At 45.1% G+C, this 23,031-nt stretch overlaps 1 protein-coding gene across 3 annotated transcripts in view; it reads right to left on the bottom strand.

Moving 5' to 3' along the window:
* The window catches only part of LOC137322123 (cullin-9), a 344,721-nt gene that overhangs the window by 256,442 nt on the left and 65,248 nt on the right, over positions 1-23,031 (bottom strand). For all 3 annotated transcript variants that reach the window (XR_010962966.1, XM_067985222.1, XM_067985223.1), the window contains exons 3-4: positions 5,314-5,468; positions 1,794-2,309 (exon numbers count right to left, since the gene is read on the bottom strand). Coding sequence is in view for 2 of the 3 variants with exons in the window: in XM_067985222.1 (XP_067841323.1) it covers positions 1,794-2,309; positions 5,314-5,468 (671 nt within the window). In the remaining variant the exon portion in view is untranslated. The remainder of the gene's footprint in view (positions 1-1,793; positions 2,310-5,313; positions 5,469-23,031) is intronic.

The following is a 23,031-nucleotide window of genomic DNA, read 5'->3' as shown; positions in this document are numbered from 1 at the left end:
CTATGTAACAGCCCAGTGAATTGAAAACACACAATGGCTAAGCAGACAGAAAACGATCTGCAAAAGACCAACAGACTGATGAACTTTTTCCTCTTTTGCACTTTTTCTTGATGACAGGGGAAAAGAATCACGATGAGATTCTGAACAGGATTGGGAAAATCACCTGATCAAGACGCCCTCTGTAGGACACCAAACTCTTAAAAGGAACAGCATCGGGTAGCTTTCTCTCCATCTGATGGCAATGTACCTGAAATATACTTCGCTTTTCTCCTGCGACATAGTTCAACAGGCACAAGTGGCCACTCTATTCCTCCAAGCTAGGCATCATGATCAGCCCAATGCTCTCCTCTGTAGATCCACAGACATGTACTTTCCAAAAGAAGTCACTGAGCAGTGATCAAAGGAGAGAACCATGTCTGATTTTTCCTCTCACTAGTCCACGGGCGCTGAGGCCAATAGAATCAGCTAACTCAGCACAGATCGAGGATTAAACCTCGGATTTTTCTACAGTGTGCAGCTTAATTTAAAACTGGCTTAATTTAAAAATGCATTTACTAAGAAAATTCGATATCTACTTAATCTGCTTTAATATTGTTCTTCAGCCAACAACTCCTATAGCAAGGGGTCTTGTGCAGCCAGCGGCCCAGTCAAAATAAACCTGCCGGATTATTTTTCTTTTGAAACAATGGCCAGAAAAACCCATTATTTTTACTGTGCTTCTGATGGTAGCATTGTGCTTTGGTGGTGACAATCATCTCACACACACTGATTCCATCCAGAAGGACTGTGCAATAACTGAACATCACTTACATGCACACGGACTAAAACATCCCAGCTAATGAGCGCATACATGGAAAGGTGAGCCCCCGCAGTACAGCTCGTGTACAGGAAGAACGACTGCACATTACAAAAGGTAAATGTGGGACAGCAGCACACTTATCCCTTTCTCCAAGACTTGGGCTGCAACACGGATTTGTAACCTCACTTCCATCTGCAGTGTTAAGAAATGCTGTCCTTCAGATGAGATGTTAAACACAGGTCCCGTCTGCCTGTTTGGATGGGCATTAAAAGGTGCCATGACACTCTCCTGACCAACATTACTCCCTCAACCAATACAACAACAAAAAAGATGTACTGGTTATTCATCCCATTGCTGTTTGTTGTAATGTTGCCAAATCTTTGCAGCAAAATCCAACAGTAGCTGCATTTTTAAAAAAACGATTCTTGTGAAACCCTTTGGGATGTTTCTCAGACTTGATGAGCACTGTACAAAGATGTATATCTTTCCTTCAATCTGCTGATCGCGTGGTAAACTTCTAAAATATACATAAGCAGGAGCTAGAAATGTGGACAATTCAGTAACAGACGACCTTGGTTTCTTCAAGACTTAAGACATTAACAGACAGAATGATTACAAGTGATCAAGAGAGAGCTGCGAATGCTGGTAACCTAAAACAGAAACTAAAACCATCAATTCCAATGAGGATTTGTATTCCTTCTGATGCGGAATAATCCACTTTGCATTTCCAGAATTGTCTGGTTATTTCAGTCATTACTACTTTTTCAAATTTCATTAATGGCTGGGAAACATCTGAGTCAGGATGTACTTTCTCAAAGCAACACACCACTGGTGCATTTATAGCATCATAGTAGGTACAGCACAGAAGGAGGCCATTTGGTCCATCATGCCTGTGCCGGCTCTTTGAAAGAGCTTTCCAATTAGTCTCACTCCCCTGCTCTTACCCCATAGCTCTGTAAAATTTTTTCTCTTCAAGTATTAAGCACGTCCTTACCTGCACAGGGGGAGTCCCATCATTGCTGTATCTAAACTCTCCTTCGTCACCACAGCTGACTTGTTCATAATCCTCCAACATTTTCACAGTCATGCCGGCCTTTAAATTCTCCTGTATATACTCCACATAACTGCTCCGGCTGGCAAAGTTTGAGCGGGTTTTGTAAGTGGTGGCTGTTTTTTTCCGTGGCTGGGGTATCAGCAGGCTGTTGGTGGCCATGCTCCGTGGCTGAAATATCGATTTGATGTTTCTGGGCAGTTCGCCTGTCGACCCCGTCGTGTGCTCGGGTTGTTTATTCCGGTCCCAGCCCATGACACGGACTAATTCAGAAATCAGGTTGGCCATCGCCATGGTGAATTCAAACTCACGCAGCATCCGAGTCTGTTCTGGCACATGCAAGGTAGTGCAGTCCTGGCGCTCCCCACTTACATCTTGCCCACTATTATTTAACTTGTCCATCAGTGAGGTGACACACAGATAACGTTTTACCAAAGAAAACAAGAGTTTCCCAGGAATCTAAAATGGGAAAAACAAACACAATGAATTACAGTACACACACGGTTAATGCTGCATTTACTGTTGATCCTGACAGCCTGTATTGTGGAATTCACTCCATTTACATTGTGGGACTGGTGCCAGAGGACCAATGGCAAAAGATAAACAGCACCTGCTTGAAATGAAACTTCCATTTCTGGCCACAAATGTGATCCTTTTGTCGAGGAAGGTTTCTACAAGTCACCAACAACTATATAGTGCTTTGAACAAGAAAAACACCCCAAGGAGCTTCACAAAAGTGTAATCAAAAAAGCCAAAGAAAGAGCCATTAGAACAGGAAGGGTCTTAAAGGAAGAGAGGGAGGTGGAAATAGAGGGCTTTAGGAGACAATTCCAGAGGGTGGGGCAGGACAGCTGAAGGCATAGTGGGGTGGGAGAGGGGGAGTGCTCAAGGCCAGAGTCAAGGAACAGAGTTCTTCAGGTGGGGGAGGGAGGTTAGGGCAGGAGGTGGCTTTAGAGGAGCAAAGCCATGAAGTGATTTAAATTTAAGGTGCTGGGGGACCAGGAGCCAATGTAAGTCAGCTAGCACAAGGGCAATGGGTAAACGGAACTTGGTGCCAAATAGGATGTGGGCCGCAGAGTTTTAAACGAGCTGAAGTTTATGGAGAGTGGAGAATGCGAGGTCAGCCAGGAGAGCATTGGAATAGTTGAGTGTGGAGGTGACAAAGGCATGGATGAGGGTTTCAGCAGCAGATGGACTGAGGCAGGGGCAGAGATGGACGATGTTACGCAGTAAGGATTTTGTGATGGAGAGGATATGGTTAGAAACTTAGCTCAGCGTCAAAAAGGACATTGAGGTTGCAAACAGTCTGGTTCAGCCTGAGAAAGTAGCTAGGGAGGGGATGGAATCAGGGACAAGGTATGGATTTGTGACTGGGGAGAAGATGGTTTCGATCTTACCAATGTTTAACTGAAGGAAACTGGGCTTATTCATGACTGAATGTTGGACATGTAGTCTGACACCACAGAAGCTGTGGAGGGTTCGCGGTGTGGAGGGGAGGTAGGCCTGGGTGTCATCAGCATACATGTGGAAGCTGACTCCATGTCTGCCAATGATGTTGCCATGGGGCAGCATGCAGATGAGGAAGGGGGCGAATCAAGGAAAGATCCTTGGGGACTCCAGAAGTAACTGTACGGGGGCGAGAAGAGAAGCCTTTGCTGGAAATACTCTGGCTATGAATGGATAGGTAAGAGTGGAATCAAGCAAGGGCAGTACTACGGAGCTGAGCAATGATGGAGACACATTGGAGGAGGATGGTGTGGTCAATCACATCAAATGCTCCAGAGAAGACAAGGAGGAATAATGCACCCTAGTTACAGAGGAAGTAATTTGTGACTTAGGTGAGGGCAGGTTCAGTGCTGTGGCAGGGACAGAAACCTGACTGGAGAGATTCAAACGTGGAGTTGCAGAAAAGACGAGCAAGGATTTGGAAGGCGACTACACGTTCAAAGTGAGAGGAAAGGGAGCGATAGTTGGCAAGAATAGGAGGATCAAGGGTGGGCTTTTGAGGAGGGGGTGTTAACGGCAGTCTTGAAAAGGAGGGGGACAGTACCTGGGGAAAAGGAACCATTTAGAATGTTAAGTAGCATGGGGACCAGGAAGGGAAGTTGGGTGATTAGAAGTTTAGTATGAATGAGCTCAAGGGAGCACAAGGGGATGGCATCAGATATGCTCAAGTCTGCACTACTGGGACTTGAGGGAGCGAAAATGGGGCCACTCCAAGGGGAATGTCCAGCATGGACGTTAGTATAGGTTTGGCTGGGGAAAGGGCATCAAAGGTGAAGGTGAGGGATTGGTTGAGCAAATCAACAGCTGCATGTAACCCGGCGAATGGAGGGTCAAAGCCTGGGCAGTTGGGATTTTGAAAGTGCAGCTGTAAGTGACTTGGGTGAAGAGTTTATCCCCCCAGGGAAATCACAGAAGGAAGTGGGATTGGAGGGAGGCGGGTGTAATCGGTGGTGAGGGAAAAAAGGAACGGATAGAGATTCCTAGGGCACGGGCTCGATGGGCCAAATGGTCTCCTTCTGTGCTGTAATCATTCTATGAGATGGCGTTGTCTGAGATCGAGACCACGGGGTTAGAGGGGTCAAGGGAGACGGCAAGGTTGAGAAGGTGATCATGAATATGGGTAGGAGAGTTTGAGTGTCTACGGTTGTGGCAAAATAGAGGGAAATTTACCTTGCAGCCAGTTGTACCATGTGTTACCTGGGGGTGCTTGGTGAAGTGTCTGAAATGGGAAAACGCTCCAATTTTTGATGAGTACAAAATTCACAAAATGCTTTCAAAAAATCTTTGCAAAAACTTTATCCTTTCATGAAAACAAAGCAGTGCCAGAGAGAGTTTGGTGATGTGGTAGGAGGCAGGTACTGTGAAAGAACACTGCCTGGGTTCATATAGTATCAGCACCGTCATATTCAATAGCTTCTGCTGTTTCCTATATTACAACAGTGACTACACGTCAAAAGTACTTCAATAGCTGCAAAGCGCTTTGGGACATCTTGAGGTCGTGAAAGGCACTGTATAAATGCAAGTCCTTTCTGTCTTTCTTTTGGGAATGCTTTCATTGCAATACCATCCACAGGATGCACTGCAGCAACTTGCCAAGGCTTCTTCGACAGCACCTCCCAAACCCACGACCTCTACCATCTAGAAGGACAAGAGCAGCAGGCACATGGGAACAACACCACCTGCACGTTCCCCTCCAAGTCACACACCATCCCGACTTGGAAATATATCGCCGTTCCTTCATCGTCGCTGGGTCAAAATCCTGGAACTCCCTTCCTAACAGCACTGTGGGAGAACCGTCACCACACGGACTGCAGCGGTTCAAGAAGGCGGCTCACCACCACCTTCTCAAGGGCAATTAGGGATGGGCAATAAATGCTGGCCTCGCCAGCAACGCCCACATCCCGTGAACGAATTTTTAAAAAATCAGGAGCATGAAATGATGGGGAAATGACATTACCTGAGGGAGGTGAATTCCTTCAAATGAGATTCCATGTTCTTCAGAGGAAGTGGTTTCTGCAAATAATTCCAACAGGGTGTAACGATTATCAAAATCCATGTGCTGCTCAATCCCATCTTGCTGGCTGAGAGAGAGGAGAACATATGCCCGGCTACCTACAACAGAACACAGCACATCTAAACAAGGAGCCCAAAGCCATTCTGAATTTATAAACTATTAAGTATTTGTTTTGCTTACATAACAATCAATGGACTTCAACATTTAGTGTGAAACATTGATATTTCTGAAAGATGTGGTAAAGCAACATTCAAATAAATGCAAGTCTTTGCTTCTTTAGGTACTAGGCTGATATTAGAAAGGGAACTGAACAGAAAATGGGGGGCGGGGGAAGGAAAAATGAGCGTCAGCCTCCCAACAGCTAATTCAACAGATCCATTTGTCAACATCTGGCAACAGGTCACCTTTCTGTCCAAGAATAAAACAAGTACTGCAAATATTGGAAATCTGAAATAAAACTCCGAAATGCCGGAACTACACAGCAGGTTTGTCGGCATCTGTAAACAGAAAAAGGTTAAATGTTTAACTTTTTTTTTACTGATGGACTTGCTGTATATTTCCAGTATTTCCCATTTCACTTTGCTTTGACTGCTGTTCCACTCTGCACCACCTTACAAGGTGACTGCCACTCACCCAAACAGTGCCTGGCCAAAACTTCTACCCTGATATTTATTAGTTAAAAATGAAACTTTCAGCTCTATGCAGTAACTACAGTACTGCAATAAAATACAACTCAAAGTTACAATTTTAAAACTAATCTATCGCAGTAGCAAAGGTCAACTGCATGTCTAAAAGAATCAGATCAGGCCAAAAGGGAAAGTGTGGCGTGTAGACCCAAAGCACAGAATGGAGTTCAGTTGAGAGGTCTGGCCATAACCAGTGGTTCACAGCACAAAGAGAGGCACGTGCCCAGCTCAAAATGTTATTCAGTGGTCATTGATGTATCTTATTACTGTCCACGTGCCTGGAACATATCATCCAGCCCGAGATACAACAGTCACAACAATGCCTGAAGCGACCAGTTTGGCAGGGTTACTGACTGGAGCCAACAGCAGTTTGTTCCGGTGACTCATACAGCCAACTATTTGCCTCTGAAAAGCTCTTTGTTAGATCCTACAACGGCCCAATGATGCACTTATTTCCTTATGACGACATTAACTTATTTAAATAGACAATGGCCAGTTAACTTTAATCTGCATTAGTTTATTGGACTATTATGTTTGTACCGCTGATTCAGCAGTAAACAGAAGCTAGCTCAACAGAAGGCCATGCAGAAAGGAACAGAATCTTTTTTAACCTTATAAGGGAATTCTGAAAAGGAATGTATAATTCCCAATACTGCTGACTCCCAGTCCCATGCTCTTTTGCACAGTGTCAACGTAATCAAATAAATGAGGGGGATTAGCTCTGATCTTGCTACTTGGTCCATTTTAAACTCATGGGAGTACACAAACTCATTATAAACCAAACCACTATCCAGTAACACCTGCTTATAAAATAAATGCATGGAATTCGCTGGAGAACTGGATCAGGCTCAGCTGCTAAGTGGCCAGTTGACACACAATGTTGAGGCTCACAAATGGAGAATGGCGACTTGGAAGAGATACCAGATACTCAATCATATCCAGCAAAAACCTGCCTTCAAATGAGCAGTAAACTGGAGGGGAGGGAGAGAACAGGCATTACCTATTAGAGATAGAATTCAAGCATGGGGCCTATGGCTGAAGGTATGGCCACTAATGATGGGGCAGAGAAGGGGAGCATAACAGGTCTAAGTAGAGGAAAGGAAAGTTCTGGAGAGGGCTGTAGGGCTGGATGAGGTTACAGAGATAAGGGGGGGGGGGGGGGGGGGGGGGCGGCGAGGCTGAGGCCATGGCCATGAAGGGATTTAAATACAAGTATGAGAATTTTAAATTTAAAGCATTGGGGACCCAGGAGCCAATGTAAGTCAGCAAGGAGAGGGGTGAATGGGTGTCTAGGACCTGGTGCCAGATAGGATACAGGCAGCAGGTTTTTGGATAAGCTTCAGTTTATGGAGCAGGAAGGATGGGAGGCCAGCCAGGAGAGCATTGGAATAACCGAATCTGGAGGTGACAAAAGGCATGGATGAGGGTTTCAGCAGCAGATTGGCTAAGGTGGGCAATGTAACGGAGGTAGAAGTTAGAAGCTCAGCTTGGAGTCAAATAGGATGCCACAATTGCAAACAGTCTATTTCAGCCAGAGACAATGGCCGAGGAGGGGTGGTAGAATCTGTGGCACGGGTAAGGGGTTTTTGGCGGGGGCCCAAGACTGTGGCTTTCGTCTTCCCAATGTTTAGCTGGAATAAATGATGACTCATCCAAGACTGATGTCGACAAGCAGTCTGACAACAGACAGTGGAGTGGTGGAGAGGTATAGCTGGGTGTCTTCAGTGTACATGTGGAAGCTGACCCTAGGTACAAAACAAATATTCTTTAGAAGGTTGAAACACAGTCCATAAACTCCTAAAAGGGAATTAGATCGGTTCTTGAAAAGGGGCAATAATAGTGTGGAGATGAAGGAGAAAACATCGACACAGACTCGATGGACCGCATGGTCTGTTTCTGTATCTGTATTGTTTCTAATACCACTGTGCCTCATTATATGATTTGCACTTTACACAACAACAACTTCTTGCAATATAGCACCTTTAATGTAGTAAAACATTCCAAGGTACTTCACAGGAGCGATTATGAAACAAAATTTGACACCGAACCACATAAGGAGATATTAGGGCAGCTGATCAAAAGCTTGGTCAAAGAGGTAGGGTTTAAGGAGAGTCTTAAAGGAGGAGAGAGGGGTAGAGGGGTTTAGGGAGGGAATTACAGAACTTAGGGCAGCTGAAGGCACGGCCGCCAATGGTGGAGCGATGAAAATTGGGGATGCACAAGAGGCAAGAATTGGAGGAGCGCAGAGATCTCGGAGGGTTGTAGGGCTAGAGGAGGTTATAGAGATAGGGAGGGACGATCCCATGAAGGGATTTGAAAAGAAGGATAAGAACTTTAAAATCGAGGTATTCCCAGACCGAGAGCCAATGTGGGTCAGCGAGCACAGGGTAATGGGTGAATGGGACTTGGCAGCAGAGTTTTGGATAAGCTCAAGCTTACGGAGGGTGCAAAGTGGGACCCCGGCCGGGAGAGCATTGGAATAGTCAAACTAAAGCCTGCAGTTGGCTGGCTGGCCATGTCCTGCAACCAGTTTTCACTTCTGCTGCAGTTATATTTGTTGCAAAGCTTCTGGTGTAAATTTCAAGCTCTGAGAAAGTTCTTAACATCCACTCTGGGGTGAAAGCTGGCACCTCAGCAGCTCCCCCCACCCCTCATACTATCCTGGGGCTGTAAATTGAGACTTCAGCTTCAGGCTGGCACAAACATAAGATGAAACCCTCCTGATAACATTGCACCCTTCTCTGCTAAAGCTGCCGGCTTTAGTTTGATCGGTACCAGATGCTGTCCAGTGCCTCGACCCAGTACCTCTTTGGTCAGGGTCAAAGCCCACTGCCACCAAGACGAAAAAAGCACGAAGTTGACCAAACTAATTTTTTTTTAAACTGACGTGGAGTTATGGAAGGAAACATTAGGAAGTGTAACCAAAGGTTTGCTTGAAAAGGCGGCCTTTCAAGGAGTTCTTAAAGAAAGAGAGAGAGGTAGAGGGCTTCAGGGTGGGAACTCGAGAATGTGGTCACGGTGGCTGAAGGCTCTTCCATCAAGGCTAGAGTCCCAGGCAAATGGTGGGGGTGGGGAGAGATGAAGGGCGAGAGGAAGTTGTAGTGGTAGGGTACGACAACCCTGGGGAGTGATTTGAAGGAGGTCAAGTAGCTTATAATTAATATGGTGAGAATCATAGAATCATAGAAGTTACAACATGGAAACAGGCCCTTCGGCCCAACATGTCCATGTCGCCCAGTTTATACCACTAAGCTAGTCCCAATTGCCTGCACTTGGCCCATATCCCTCTAAACCCATCTTACCCATGTAACTGTCCAAATGCTTTTTAAAAGACAAAATTGTACCCGCCTCTAGCAGCTCGTTCCAGACACTCACCACCCTTTGAGTGAAAAAATTGCCCCTCTGGACCCTTTTGTATCTCTCCCCTCTCACCTTAAATCTATGTCCCCTCGTTATAGACTCCCCTACCTTTGGGGAAAGATTTTGACTATCTACCTTATCTATGCCCCTCATTATTTTATAAGATCACCCCTTAACCTCCTACTCTCCAGGGAAAAAAGTCCCAGTCTATCTAACCTCTCCCTATAAGTCAAACCATCAAGTCCCGGTAGCATCCTAGTAAATCTTTTCTGCACTCTTTCTAGTTTAATAATATCCTTTCTATAATAGGGTGACCAGAACTGTACACAGTATTCCAAGTGTGGCCTTACTAATGTCTTGTACAACTTCAACAAGACATCCCAACTCCTGTATTCAATGTTCTGACCAATGAAACCAAGCATGCCGAATGCCTTCTTCACCACCCTATCCACCTGTGACGCCACTTTCAAGGAGCTATGAACCTGTACTCCTAGATCTCTTTGTTCTATAACTCTCCCCAACGCCCTACCATTAACGGAGTAGGTCCTGGCCCGGTTCGATCTACCAAAATGCATCACCTCACATTTATCCAAATTAAACTCCATCTGCCATTCATCGGCCCACTGGCCCAATTTATCAAGGTCCCGCTGCAATCCTAGATAACCTTCTTCACTGTCCACAATGCCACCAATCTTGGTGTCATCTGCAAACTTACTAACCATGCCTCCTAAATTCTCATCCAAATCATTAATATAAATAACAAATAACAGCGGACCCAGCACCGATCAGAGGCACACCGCTGGACACAGGCCTCCAGTTTGAAAAACAACCCTCTACAACCACCCTCTGTCTTCTGTCGTCAATCCAATTTTGTATCCAATTGGCTACCTCACCTTGGATCCCATGAGATTTAACCTTATGTAACAACCTACCATGCGGTACCTTGTCAAAGGCTTTGCTGAAGTCCATGTAGACCACGTCAACTGCACAGCCCTCATCTATCTTCTTGGTTACCCCTTCAAAAAACTCAATCAAATTTGTGAGACATGATTTTCCTCTCACAAAACCATGCTGACTGTTCCTAATCAGTCCCTGCCTCTCCAAATGCCTGTAGATCCTGTCCCTCAGAATACCCTCTAACAACTTACCCACAACAGATGTCAGGCTCACCAGTCTGTAGTTCCCAGGCTTTTCCCTGCCGCCCTTCTTAAACAAAGGCACAACTTTTGCTACCCTCCAATCTTCAGGCACCTCACCTGTAGCTGTCGATGATTCAAATATCTCTGCTCGGGGACCCGCAATTTCCTCCCTGACCTCCCATAACGTCCTGGGATACATTTCATCAGGTCCCGGAGATTTATCTACCTTGATGCGCGTTAAGACTTCCAGCACCTCCCTCTGTGTAATATGTACACTCCTCAAGACATCACTATTTATTTCCCCAAGTTCCCTAACATCCATGGCTTTCTCAACCGTAAATACCGATGTGAAATATTCATTCAGGATCTCACCCATCTCTTGTGGGCGAGAGGGAACTAGTACAGGTCAGCAAGAACAAGTGATGGGCAAGTGGGACTCTGTTGGACAGGATATAGGCAGCTGTGTTTTGGACAAGTTGGAGGATGGGAGGCCAGCAGGTTACACAGTTGTTTCCTGATGACATTCTCCTTCAAATCTCTCCACAGCCTTGTCCTACACACCACGCCCCCAGAGTACAGAGAGAACAGATAAGCCAATGGTGGTTTTTTGAGGAAAGGGTGATGGCAAGTTGATGGTGCCCATGTTGGCTAGCATAGATGCCATGTTGGGAGGAAATTGAGGGGCAGGAGGTGTGTTTCCTGAAGATCATGAGTGAGGGGGAGCAATGGTGAAGGTATGGAGGAACAATGCTATTTAGATTTGTAATAATGGTCTGTGTCCATGCTGTGGTCAGGAGGATAGCAAAATTTATGGTGAGTAGTGCTGCTCAAACATGCCACTCGAGGAGCTCCTACCTTCTAGAACTTAAACCCACGCTGGTTATTTTTCTGATGACTAACTTAATATCCTCCTCGAGGGAGCAGGAGTGAGAAAAAGAGGTAAGTGGTGTCTCTTTGGGGTCAAGTTGGTTTTAAGATGAAGCACCTGACAATGGAGAACTAGAACCAAGTCAGCCCTCTATGTCAAACTCGGAAATCAAATTCCTGAGCCAGGCTGAGCAAGCAGCAGGAAGCTTACTAGTGATCGATGTTTGTAAGCTACGAGGTTTTAAATGATTGAATGCCAACAGCACACAGTCCTCAGCCCTTCCTAAAAAAAACCTTTGACCCAAACTCTCCTCTTCGAATATTGCTCACTCCAAGGACTTCACGTGTTTCATTACATCCCAGCTCCACGCCCATCCCTCGCAAAACTCCCCACTCAAATCCCTCCAGTCTGGTTAGGGAATGGAGTTTGTGGCAGTGACCAAAGACAATGGTTTCAGTCTTCCCAATATATAGTTGGAAGAAATTTTTGCTCATCCAGTTGGACAAGCAATGTGACAAATGCACCACGGCCAGGCACACAGGATATCATTTGTGACTTTGATAAGGACCATTTCAGTGCTGTGGCAGGGGCGGAAACCTGATTGGAGAGGTTCAAACATGGAATTGCAGGTAAGATGGGCATGGATTTGGGAGGCATCAATTTGTTCAAGGACTTTGGGAGAGGAAAGGGAGTTTGGAGATGGGGCAGTAGTGTGCAAGGACAGAGGGGTCAAGGGTGGGATTTGAAGGGGAGGGGTCAGTACCTGAGAAGAGGGAACCGTTCACAATATTAACTAACATGGGAGCCAGGAAGGGAAGTTGGGTGGGCAGCAGTTTCTTGGGAATAGGGTCAAGGGAGCAGGAGGTGTGTCTCATGGTAAAGATGAGCTTGGTGAGGGCATATTGGGAGACAGGAGAGAAACTAGAGAAAGGTGTAAGTTCAGGGTTAGGGCAGAGGATAACTGTAGGGGAAGTTTGGCTTGGTGTGCAAGGGGAAGGGAGGGAAGGGGCAAGAGGCAGCTGAACAAATGGTCTTAATCTTAGTGACAACAAAGTCCATCAGCTCCTTGCACTTGTTGTCGGAGGTGAGGGTGGAGGAGGCAGGGGAGAGGGGTTTAAAAAGATGGCTTGTAGTGAAGAGAAGCTGGGGTTATCTTTGCATTCCAGGATGATCCTGGAATGGTGAGCAGTTTTGGCAGAGGAGAGCAGAACCCAATAGCAATGCCTTCTCGTGGTTAGATGTGAACTCTCAACCTCGCATTACTAGTCCAGTACCAAACCTACGAGATTACCGCACCCATTTGTGCACGAAAGAGTCTTAATTCTGTCTTACCAGTCTTAAATACTGTGGCTCCTAGAGGTCAGAAGCTGGGTATTCTACGGTGGGTGACTCACCTCCTGATTCCCCAAAGCCTTTCCACCATCCACAAGGCACAAGTCACAACATGGATGTGATGGAATACTCTCCACTTGCCTGGATGAGTGCAGCTCCAACAACACTCAAGAAGCTCGACACCATCCAAGAAAAAAACAGCCTGCATGATTGGCACCCCTTCCACCACCCTAAGCATTCTCTCCCTTCACCACCGGTGCACCGTGGCTGCAGAGTGTACCATCCACAGGATGCACTGCAGCAACTCGCCATGGCTTCTTCGACAGCACCTCCCAACCTCTACCACCTGGAAGGACAAGGGCAGCAGGCACATAGGAACAACACCACCTGCACGTTCCCTTCCAAGTCACACATCATCCCAACTTGAAAATATACCGCCGTTCCTTCTTCGTCACTGGGTCAAAATCCTTGAACTCCCTACCTAACAGCACTGTGGGAGAACCTTCACCACACGGACTGCAGCGGTTCAAGAAGGCGGCTCACCACCACCTTCTCAAGGGCAATTAGGGATGGGCAATGAATGCTGGCCTTGCCAGCAACGCCCTTGAGAAGGTGGTCAAACTGAACATCAGTGAGCAGGTTATTGGTGAGTAAGTGCCGTTTGACAGCACTGTTGACGACACCTTCCATCACTTTGCTGATCATTGAGAGTAGACTGATGGGACGGTAATTGGCCGGATTGGATTTGTCCTGCTTTTTATGGACAGGATATATCAGGGCAATTTTCCACATTGTCGGGTAGATGCCAATGTTGTAGCTGTACTGGAACAATTTGGCTAGAGGTGCGGCTACTTCTGGAGCACAAGTCTTCAGCACTACAGCCAGGATGTTGTCGGGGCCCATAGCCTTTGCTGTATCCAGTGCACTCAGCCGTTTCTTGATATCACGTGGAGTGAATCGAATTGGCTGAAGACTGGCTCCTGTGATGGTGGGGATATTGGGAGGAGGCAGAGATGGATCATCCACTCGGCACTTCTGGCTGAAGAGGTTGCAAACGCTCCGGCCTTGTCTTTTGCACTCACGTGCTGGGCTCCGCCATCATTGAGGATGGGGATGTTTACAAAGCCTCCCTCTCCCGTTAGTTGTTTAATTGTCCACCATCATTCACAACTGGATGTGGCAAGACTGAAGAGTTTTGATCTGATCCGTTGGTTGTGGAATCGCTTTGCTCTGTCTATAGCATGTTGCTTCTGCTGTTTAGCATGCATGTAGTTGTAGCTGTGTTGTAGCTTCACCAGGTTGGCACCTCATTTTTAGGTATGCCTGGTTCTGCTCCTGGCATGCTCTTCTACACTCCTCATTGAACCAGGGTTGATCCCTGGCTTGTTGGTAATGGTAGAGTGAGGAATATGCCAGGCCATGCGGTTACAGATTGTTCTGGGATACAATTCTGCTGCTACTGATGGCTCACAGCACCTCACGGATGCCCAGTTTTGAGCTGCTAGATCTGTTCTGAATCTATCCCATTTAGCACGGTGATAGTGCCACACAACACGATGGATGGTGTCCTCAGTGCGAAGACGGGACTTCGTCTCCACGAGGACTATGCGGTGGTCACTCCTACCAATACTGTCATGGGCATCTGCGACAGAATGGGAACTCAAAGAAGGGAACCCATCACCCGTAGCTGGTCATGGAATAGAATAGAAGTTTACAACATGGAAACAGGCCCTTCGGCCCAACATGTCCATGTCGCCCAGTTTATACCACTAAGCTAGTCCCAATTGCCTGCACTTGGCCCATATCCCTCTAAACCCATCTTACCCATGTAACTGTCCAAATGCTTTTTAAAAGACAAAATTGTACCCGCCTCTACTACTGCCTCTGGCAGCTCGTTCCAGACACTCACCACCCTTTGAGTGAAAAAATTGCCCCTCTGGACCCTTTTGTATCTCTCCCCTCTCACCTTATATCTATGCCCTCTCGTTATAGACTCCCCTACCTTTGGGAATAGATTTTGACTATCTACCTTATCTATGCCCCTCATTATTTTATAGACTTCTATAAGATCACCCCTAAACCTCCTACTCTCCAGGGAAAAAAGTCTCAGTCTATCCAACCTCTCCCTATAAGTCAAACCATCAAGTCCCGGTAGCATCCTAGTAAATCTTTTCTGCACTCTTTCTAGTTTAATAATATCCTTTCTATAATAGGGTGACCAGAACTGTACACAATATTCCAAGTGTGGCCTTACTAATGTCTTGTACAACTTCAACAAGACATCCCAACTCCTGTATTCAATGTTCTGACCAATGAAACCAAGCATGCTGAATGCCTTCTTCACCACCCTATCCACCTGTGACTCCACTTTCAAGGAGCTATGAACCTGTACTCCTAGATCTCTTTGTTCTATAACTCTCCCCAACGCCCTACCATTAACAGAGTAGGTCCTGGCCCGATTCGATCTACCAAAATGCATCACCTCACATTTATCTAAATTAAACTCCATCTGCCATTCATCGGCCCACTGGCCCAATTTATCAAGATCCCGTTGCAATCCTAGATAACCTTCTTCACTGTTCACAATGCCACCAATCTTGGTGTCATCTGCAGAATACCCTCTAACATGCCTCCTAAATTCTCATCCAAATCATTAATATAAATAACAGCGGACCCAGCACCGATCCCTGAGGCACACCGCTGGTCACAGGCCTCCAGTTTGAAAAACAACCCTCTACAACCACCCTCTGTCTTCTGTCGTCAATCCAATTTTGTATCCAATTGGCGACCTCACCTTGGATCCCGTGAGATTTAACCTTATGTAACAACCTACCATGCGGTACCTTGTCAAAGGCTTTGCTGAAGTCCATGTGGACCACGTCTACTGCACAGCCCTCATCTATCTTCTTGGTTACCCCTTCAAAAAACTCAATCAAATTTGTGAGACATGATTTTCCTCTCACAAAACCATGCTGACTGTTCCTAATCAGTCCCTGCCTCTCCAAATGCCTGTAGATCCTGTCTCTCAGAATACCCTCTAACAACTTACCCACTACAGATGTCAGGCTCACCGGTCTGTAGTTCCCAGGCTTTTCCCTGCCGCCCTTCTTAAACAAAGGCACAACATTTGCTACCCTCCAATCTTCAGGCACCTCACCTGTAGCTGTCGATGATTCAAATATCTCTGCTAGGGGACCCGCAATTTCCTCCCTGACCTCCCATAACGTCCTGGGATACATTTCATCAGGTCCCGGAGATTTATCTACCTTGATGCGCGTTAAGACTTCCAGCATCTCCCTCTCTGTAATATGTACACTCCTCAAGACATCACTATTTATTTCCCCAAGTTCCCTAACATCCATGCCTTTCTCAACCGTAAATACCGATGTGAAATATTCATTTAGGATCTCACCCATCTCGTGGTTCCGCACATTGATGACCTTGTTGATCCTTAAGGGGCCCTACTCTCTCCCTAGTTACTCTTTTGCCCTTTATGTATTTATGGTCCAGTGACTCTATTCCCACAATTTCTGGTTGACTCGAGGTCCTTTGAAGTAACCTAAGCAATTCAGTTGCATAAACAAGGCGGCAGCCCACCACCACCTTAGGGTGGGTAATAACTGCAGCTTTGCCAGCATCATCCACATCCTGAGAATAAATAAAAATGCACAATCATAACATTAGAGCATAAGGATTTAAATTGAAAAGTAGCCCACACGGATTTACACGGGCACGCAACAAATATTTCTTATAAAATTGTAAAGCTATTTCCTGTCCATTAGGAAGGCGTGTCCATAACAAGTAAATCTGCTTAAGAATTCCACTGTGAATTCCACAACATTCCTCACATAGCAGTAAGAGTACTGACTGCTACTGTGTACTTTTTCCACATGTAATTGGACAGAAACAAAAGCATTACTGCGACATATTCCTGAGTAATCTGACACTGATTTACCCCACCATCCAAAAATGTGGTGAATGAAGATTTGACTAGTTTGCAACAAAAAACAAATCATGCACCAAGAAGCAGATATGCAAAGTAGAAATTGGATCGAAGTGTACAGTAAGGATTCGGAAATACATAAAAAGTACCATACAGCACTTAAGTATATAGGACTATAGAACATGCTTTTGCATTGCAAAAGCTAGAGTGTTATAGAGCACATGAGGACACTGAAGTACAGCTTCACCAGCCCTAACATTATGCAAAAGAGTTTACTGTAGGTTGTGGGGGGGCAGGGGAAAGAGAGGAGAGCGTTAGAAGAGGGGAAGAAGGAGGGTTTGTGAGGGCTTTTGAAGATGGGAAGCGGTATAGTAAGGCATAGGGGCTTAGGAAGAGAATTTAGATTGTAGGTGCATAATACAAGTCCACATGCCAAAACTGATCCCTCCCCTTTCCCCAAGAAGAAAAGGAATTTAATTGTTTAAATGATTCATAACTGAGCTGTTGTGGGAGACTAAGTTTTTTTAAAAGATTTTGACAATAATCACATGACATTTGCTCAATATATCCAGACAATTGCAGACTGCATTCACTTCAGGACACTTTTAAACACTGCGCATTAACTAGCTACTACAGGCTTTAATTACTTCATTCAAGGTAATTTGATAAATGTAACACAAAGTACTGTGTGCAATTTTGGGCACCCCATTAGCAAAAGGGCATTAAAGCCACAGAAACAATAGTGCAGATTCACCAGGGAAGGGAAACTATTGTAATGAGGGGAGACTTGAAATACTGGGACTATTTGCACTCAAGCAGAAATGGCTAAGAGGAGATTCAATAGAGGTTTTTGAAATTATGAAGTGTTTTGAATAGAGATAAACTATTTCCACTGATTAGGGAGGCACTGATAAGGACATACCAATTTAAAGTAATCACCAAGAGAGTGAGAAGAAAAATGAGAAGAAATTGGTTTGTTGTGAGCATGGAATAGTTTGTTGCAGGGAGTGGTTGAGGCAGAGACCACTGCATCTTTTAAGGAAAAATTGGATAAATATTTGAAGCAGAGGAAGATGCAGGAAAGAGCACTGGGCAGTAAGATTAGTTTTGGATTGCTCCAGCAAAGAGCTGGTACAGATACAATAGGCCATCTGTGCTGTAAACTCATATGGTTACTCCTTCCATCAAATCTTTAGAATCTATCCCAGATTTCTCATTTTTGGGCATGAGTTCTTCACTATGATCCATGGTGTGAGAGTGTGTTTCTTTGCCCTGCCCCAAATGAGGGTTTACGATCTTGATATCAGCAAGAAACCACAGCAGAAGCTAGGCCTGCTCTGCAAGGAAAGAGGCCTAGTATGCCAGCCATCACCTCCAGTACCGTCTTGAAACTCCTAGCATCGGCTCAGAAGCACAGGGACCAAAATAAATTTGCGAGTTGGTAGAACTGCAGCAAGCATTTCCTCTTCGCGTACAATGTAATTGATTCCTAGCAACCAGAAATGGGGATGTTCGCTGATGATTGTACAGCGTTCAGTTCCATTCGCAACCCCTCAAATAATGAAGCAGTCCGAGCCCGCATGCAGCAAGACCTGGACAACATCCAGGCTTGGGCTCATAAGTGCCTGGCAATGACCATCTCCAACAAGAGAGAGTCTAACCACCTCCCCTTGACATTCAACGGCATTACCATCGCTGGAACCCCTACTATCAACATCCTGGGAGTCACCATTGACCAGAAACTTAACTGGACCAGCCATATAAATACTGTGGCTACAAGAGCAGGTCAGAGGCTGGGTATTCTGCGGCAAGTGACTCACCTCCTGACTCCCCAAAGCCTTTCCACCATCTACAAGGCACAAGTCAGGAGTGTGATGGAATACTCTCCACTTGCTTGGATGAGTGCAGCTCCAACAACACTCAAGAAGCTCGACACCATCCAAGATAAAGCAGCCCGCTTGATTGGCACCCCATCCACCACCCTAAACATTCACTCCCTTCAACACCGGCGCACAGTGGCTGCAGTGTGTACCATCCACAGGATGCACTGCAGCAACTCGCCAAGGCTTCTCCGACAGCACCTCCCAAACCCGCGACCTCTACCACCTAGAAGGACAAGAGCAGCGGGCACATGGGAACAATACCACCTGCACGTTCCCCTCCAAGTCACACACCATCCCGACTTGGAAATATATCGCCGTTCCTTCATCGTCACTGGGTCAAAATCCTTGAACTCCCTTCCTAACAGCACTGTGGGAGAACCGTCACCACACGGACTGCAGCGGTTCAAGAAGGCGGCTCACCTTCTCAAGGGCAATTAGGGATGGGCAATAAATGCCGGCCTCGCCAGCGACGCCCACATCCCATGAACAAATAAAAAAAAAATTCCTAGCAACCATCTCAATTGTTGGCAGCCAAGGATTGGGACAGACATGTGTGCCATCTGTCTTCCTCTCAAAACATCTGTACTCAAGTCACAAAGTTAGCACTGAAGTATTGATTCGACCGTATTCAGAGCTCCAACATCAATTGATTCAATGACACCAGTGGAAGTTTTGTGTTTATAATTTAGTTTAATGCTTCAACTCCTATAAGGAGATGAACCCCTCAGTACAAATCAGCTATTTCCTAACCTGAGACCTTACTGCACCCTCCACCTCCAATTGCTACTTCAGCATAGGCATAACAAGTTGTGTAGATGGTAGCAGCAAGTTACAATGGGACACAGACAGGTTAAACAATTGGCAAAACTGTGGCAGGTGGAGTTCAATATGGAGAAGTGTGAGATAATCCACTATGGATGAGACAGACACATCAGAATATTTTCTTTTTTTTTATTCGTTCACGGGATGTGGGCGTCGCTGGCAAGGCCGGCATTTATTGCCCATCCCTAATTGCCCTCGAGAAGGTGGTGGTGAGCCGCCTTCTTGAACCGCTGCAGTCCGTGTGGTGACGGTTCTCCCACAGTGCTGTTAGGAAGGGAGTTCCAGGATTTTGACCCAGCGACAATGAAGGAACGGCGATATATTTCCAAGTCGGGATGGTGTGTGACTTGGAGGGGAACGTGCTTAATAATGAGAGACTGTGGAGGAGCCCAAGGATTTGGATGCCCAGCTACACAAATCACTGAAAGCTAGTCATAGAATCATAGAATAATACAGCACAGAAGGAGGCCATTCAGCCCATCGTGGCTGCTCTTTGAAAGAGCTATCCAATTAGTCCCACTCTCTTCCCATAGCCCTGTAATTATTTCCCCCCCTCAAAAGTTTAACCAATTCCCTTTTGAAAGCTATTACTGAATCTGCTTCAACCACCCTTTCAGGTAGTGCATGCCAGACTACAACAACTCACTGTGTAAACCTTTTTTTTTCCCTCATGTCACCTCTGGTTCCTTTGCCAATTACCATAAATCTATCCCCTCTGGTTACCGACCCTTCTGCCACTGGAAACAGTTTCTCCTTATTTACTCTATCAAAACCCTTCATAATTTTGAACACCTCAATCAAAGTTCCTCTTGACCTTCTCTGCTCTAAGGAGAACAACCCCAGCTTCTCCAATCTCTCTCGTACCATTCTAATAAATCTCCTCTGCACCCTCTCTAAGGTCTTAACATCCTTCCTAAAGTGTGGTGCCCAGAATTGGCTACAATACTCCAGCTGGGGCCTAACCAATGATTTATAAAGGTCTTGCATAACTTCCTTGTTTTTGTACTCTATTTATAAAGCCAAAGATTCCATATGCCTTTTTAACAGCTTTCTCAACTTGTCCTGCCACCTTCAAAGATTTGTGTATGTGTACCCCTGGGTCTCTCGGTTCCGAACCCCCCTTTAACATTGTACCCTTTAGTTTCTATTGCCTCTCCTCATTCTTCCTACTAAAATGAATCACTTCACATTTCCTTGTGTTAAATTTCAACTGCCATGAGCCTGCCCATTTCACCAGTCTGTCCATGTCCTCCTGAAGTCTGTTACTAACCTCTTCAGTGTTTACAACATTTCCAGGTTTTGTGTCATCTGCAAACTTTGAAATTATACCCTCTACACCCAACTCCAGGTCATTAATATATATCAAAAAGAGCAGTGGTCCCAACACCAACCCCTGGGAGACACCACTATATACTTCCCTCCAGTCTGAAAAACAACCGATCACTACTCTCTGCTTTCTGTTCTTTAGCCAACTTCATGTCCACACAGCCAGATACAAAAAAGTATTTAAAAAGGCTAATGGGATATTGGCCTTTATCTGAAAGAGGCTGGTTTATAAAAGTGACGAAGTGATGCTTCAGTTGTATACAGCCTTGGTCAGACCCCATCTGGAGCACTGCGTTCAGTTCTGTTCACCACACCTCAGGAAGGATATATTTGCCTTAGAGGGGCTAAAATGAGGACAGGTTGCATAGACTTCAGTTGTATTCCCTAGAGTTTAGATGGTTGAGGGGTGATCTAATTGAGGTTTTTAAAATGATAAAAGGATTCAATATAGTAAATACAGAGAAACTATTTCCTCTGGTGGGGGAATTCCAGAACAAGAGGACACAATCTTAAAATTAGAGCTCTGTCATTCAGGACTGAAATCAGGAAGCACTTTTTCCACACAAAAGGTAGTGGAGATGTGGAACCCTCTCCCCCAAAAGGCTGTGGATGCTGGGTCAATTGAAATTTTCAAGACTAATCAACAGATTTTTATTAGGTAAGGGTATCAAGGGATATAGATCAACAGTGGGTAAATGGAGTTGAGGTACAGAGTGAATCACAAACCAACCCAGTACATTCAAGACCAACTCACCCACACTGCTGGTGGGGAGAGAGTAGAAAGGGGGTAAAGTAAGGTAAATGCACATGTTTTTAAAAGAAAAATTTAACAGCACCTCAGTTGCTTTGTCTTCTTTCGTACTCTTTTCAACCTAAACAATGGGCCTATGCCTTCACCGAGATTTAGAAACATAGGAATAGGAGTAGGCTATTCAACCCCTCAAGCCTGTTCCGCCATTCATTTAGATCATGGCTGATCTGTACCCAAACTCCATTTACCAGCCTTGACTTCATATCCCTCAATACCCTTGGCTAGCAAAAATCTATCGATCTCAAATAATAATTTTAAATCTGAGCTAGCAGCTACTGTTTTTTGTGGGAGAGTGTCCCACACTTCTACCACCCTTTGCGTGAAGAAGTGTTTCCTAACTTCTCTCCTGAAAGGCTTGAAACACCAGGACAAATATATTTCAGCTTTGTTACAGGCCAAGAATTTCAAAATTCAGTGTCACAGCAATGCAAAACCAAACATCCAGCAAATATGTTCTTTACAAAAAATTAGGGCTGAGAATGTTAAATGGCTTGGCAAAGTTTACCACTAGATTTAGGACTCCCCAAGGAAAACACTACTTAAAATATATACACAGTTCATCGGGACTCATACAAAAAAGTATCAATTCTTTCCCCCCATACTTCACAATTTGAAGACTTTTTCAGATGATTGATAGTAAGAAGAGACATTCTTTCTGTACTGTATGTTAATTGTATCCATTGTGATTTATATCAATTAGTGTTAATTGTATTCAGGTGGTGCATATCAATTGGGAACTCTCATCCATTTATAAGATTTAGAGTAATGTGGAGCTTTGTGAATAAAGACTTGGAAGCAACTGAAGATCAGGCTCTAGTATTCTATCCTTCACCACCTGGCTATCCAGTTTATAATACTATACTCTTCCACCAGTGTGCTAGCTGCAATTGGTCTATTATATTATGTGAAAGTCTCCAAAGACAATATTTGAATTGCTGAACAAATCACAAGGCCCTAGAATTCCTTTTCTAATGTGGGAATACCCTCTTATTTTCTACTTTAAGCAGACATTCAACTTCTTCAGACTCCTACTAAAATACATGATCTGAAATTGGAAGTGTCTTCCAAGAAACTGGATCTTCATTCTTAAAGGAAAAGAAAAGTCTATGGACTGTACTTTTTGTTCAAAGTACTTCCATGGTACAAAAAACAAGACTTTTCTTAAAGAAAATGAACTATTTCCCACCTTAACAGAGGTCCAACCGGGTCAGGTCTCTTGTCCTTGAAGTCACACTGGTGACATCACTACTGGAGGGGAGCTGACTGCATTGGAGCAGGTCCATTCATTTCCACAATGGGCAGACCTGCCTGGGAGTTGCTCCACCCTAGGGAAACATGAGTGCGCACTGTACCCAGCCAGTCATCTAATTCAACGCTTTCTTCTAGGCATTGAGGAATGTATTTCTAATTATAATCTTTATGTAGACACTGGGAAAGTACTTTGAACAAGGAGTACACCCCTTGATTTTCTTTCATCTATTCCACTTAGAA

This window comes from Heptranchias perlo, chromosome 5, assembly GCF_035084215.1.
Source record: "Heptranchias perlo isolate sHepPer1 chromosome 5, sHepPer1.hap1, whole genome shotgun sequence".
NCBI lineage: Eukaryota > Metazoa > Chordata > Chondrichthyes > Hexanchiformes > Hexanchidae > Heptranchias > Heptranchias perlo.
Note: the sequence above shows the minus strand (reverse complement) of the source record. Positions and strands in the feature narration are given on the sequence as shown.